Below are 1,969 nucleotides of genomic sequence, written 5' to 3'. Positions count from 1 at the left end.
CACCACCCACCGCCGCCGTCGTCATCAACCACCACCACCGTCGTCGTCGTCCTCACCATCATCAACCACCACCACCACCATCCTCACCATCATTGTCATTAACCACCACCCACCGTCGTCGTCGTCCTCACCATCACCACCTCCATCATCAACCACCACCACCATCATCGTCATCAACCACCACAATCGTCATCCTCACCATCATCAACCACCACCACCACCATCCTCACCATCATCGTCATCAACCACCACCATCATCAATCACCACCACCACCATCACCACATGAGTGAAGGAACTTCTATTACTAGAGACTATAAATCAGGTATTTCAGGGACGGCAGATGAAATATTTTAGGGGATTGCCCTAAATCGGATCGGATGTTTTAGGGACAATGAATTAGGTTTTTAAGGGACCCAGATTTGAGGTTTTAGGGACTGTAGATCCGATTCTTCAGGCACTGTCAGATCAGATGGTTTGGGGACTCAAGGGCAGAGATGTTGGGGACTACAGATCGGATGTTACAGGAACTACAGTATATATCTCACTGTTTAGGGAACAGATGAGATGAGATGTTTTGGGGACCACAGGTCAGATATATTAGGGACTCTAGATCAGTTTGTGTGTTTTAGGGACTCTAGTTCAGATGTTTAGGCACTGTATGCTTTTTAATAGGCACATAAATATATATTCCAATATCCCCCCAGAGCCCCCGACCCCCCCGTCGTCTCTGCCATGTTTAGTAAGGATCGATGGTTTAGCGAATCCAAATCAGACATTCAGAACTTTAGGTTGGGTGTTTTAGGGACCCTAGATCAGATGCATCTGGGACTCTACTTTGGCTGTGTTATAAAGTAATATAGAACTTATATATAAAATATATTCCTTTTGGCTACGTACCCCCCGAGCTGTCTCCGCCACGTCTGGTATGGATCGAAGAGACACTCACACAAGTGCAGAGCGTAGATGGTGACTTTCTCCGTCAGAGGTCGGAGCTCCTCCTCTTCCTCGCTGGTTGGATTTGTGGATCCGGTAATTTTCCACTTCCTTTAACAAGTCAAGCTGTCCAGCAAACGTGACACATAGAGGGGTTTGGGATAAACCATATAAACCCGCCGGGGGGGTAGTGCTCACCACGGTCGGCTTTTTATTCATATATGTTTAAAACATTTTTCCATCACTGAAGAATGAGCCGCTCTGTCACATTGTAACAGGAAGTGGAAAAATAACTGAATATGTCCGGAATTGAAGCACCGTAATATGCGAGTCCAGATAAAAGATTATTCGAAAGACAAACTTTTTGCAGACGCCAATGCGTTTTGGGGGCTAAGGCCCCATTCACACTTGCATGTTGGGCAGCAAGACTCAGCTGCGGGAACAGCTGCGGGCCGGAAGCCCTATACCAAGCAATAAGGCTGACAGCGCCTGCAGCTAATCGCATGTACTTGGACATGCAGCGATTACCTGCGTACGATTGCCCCCGAGTGCAAAAGGTTTGCGCTCAGGGGCAATCTCTGCAGGTCCAAATACATGCCAATGGCTGTGAAGAGCTGCGGGTGCTGTCAGCCTCTCATTACTTTGTAAAGGACTGTATAGAGCTTCCCTTCCGCAGATATTCACATAAACAGCATCGAGTCTCATGAGACCGCCCCATGTTGTAAAACATTGCCCATGTCTGCTGCCGACCAATGCTGTGCTGATCCAACCAATATCAGAACACAATTATTTATGGAGCTTGGAATCGGCATACATTGTTCCACCCAGCACTGATGAAGGGAGCAGAGCTCATCCTCATCGGAAATCAAGGTGACAGCGGAAATCCCTCAGGAAGCTGCCAACCCGATACACAGATCGCCATCATCATTATCGCATTGCTGGATGCTAACAATGTATTAAATCAATAACAAGACTTCGGGGGTCAGCGGCTCATTATTGAAGCCAGAGGATGAGCATGACAGGCAGACAGATAGG

The 1,969-nt window shown here is 47.5% G+C and overlaps 1 protein-coding gene across 1 annotated transcript in view; it reads right to left on the bottom strand.

Annotated features, from left to right (window-relative positions):
• LOC108799900 (neurobeachin-like protein 2) overlaps positions 1 to 1,969 on the bottom strand; it is a 104,045-nt gene that overhangs the window by 88,867 nt on the left and 13,209 nt on the right. The window contains 1 exon segment of the mRNA XM_018571836.1: positions 899 to 1,045. Coding sequence (XP_018427338.1) covers positions 899 to 1,045 — 147 coding nt within the window.

The sequence above is a fragment of the Nanorana parkeri genome, unplaced genomic scaffold, assembly GCF_000935625.1.
Source record: "Nanorana parkeri isolate BGI_ZX_2015 unplaced genomic scaffold, ASM93562v1 scaffold1851, whole genome shotgun sequence".
In the NCBI taxonomy this organism is placed as follows: Eukaryota; Metazoa; Chordata; class Amphibia; order Anura; family Dicroglossidae; genus Nanorana; species Nanorana parkeri.
The sequence above is the reverse complement of the archived record's forward strand: the minus strand, read 5'-3'. Positions and strand labels throughout refer to the sequence as shown.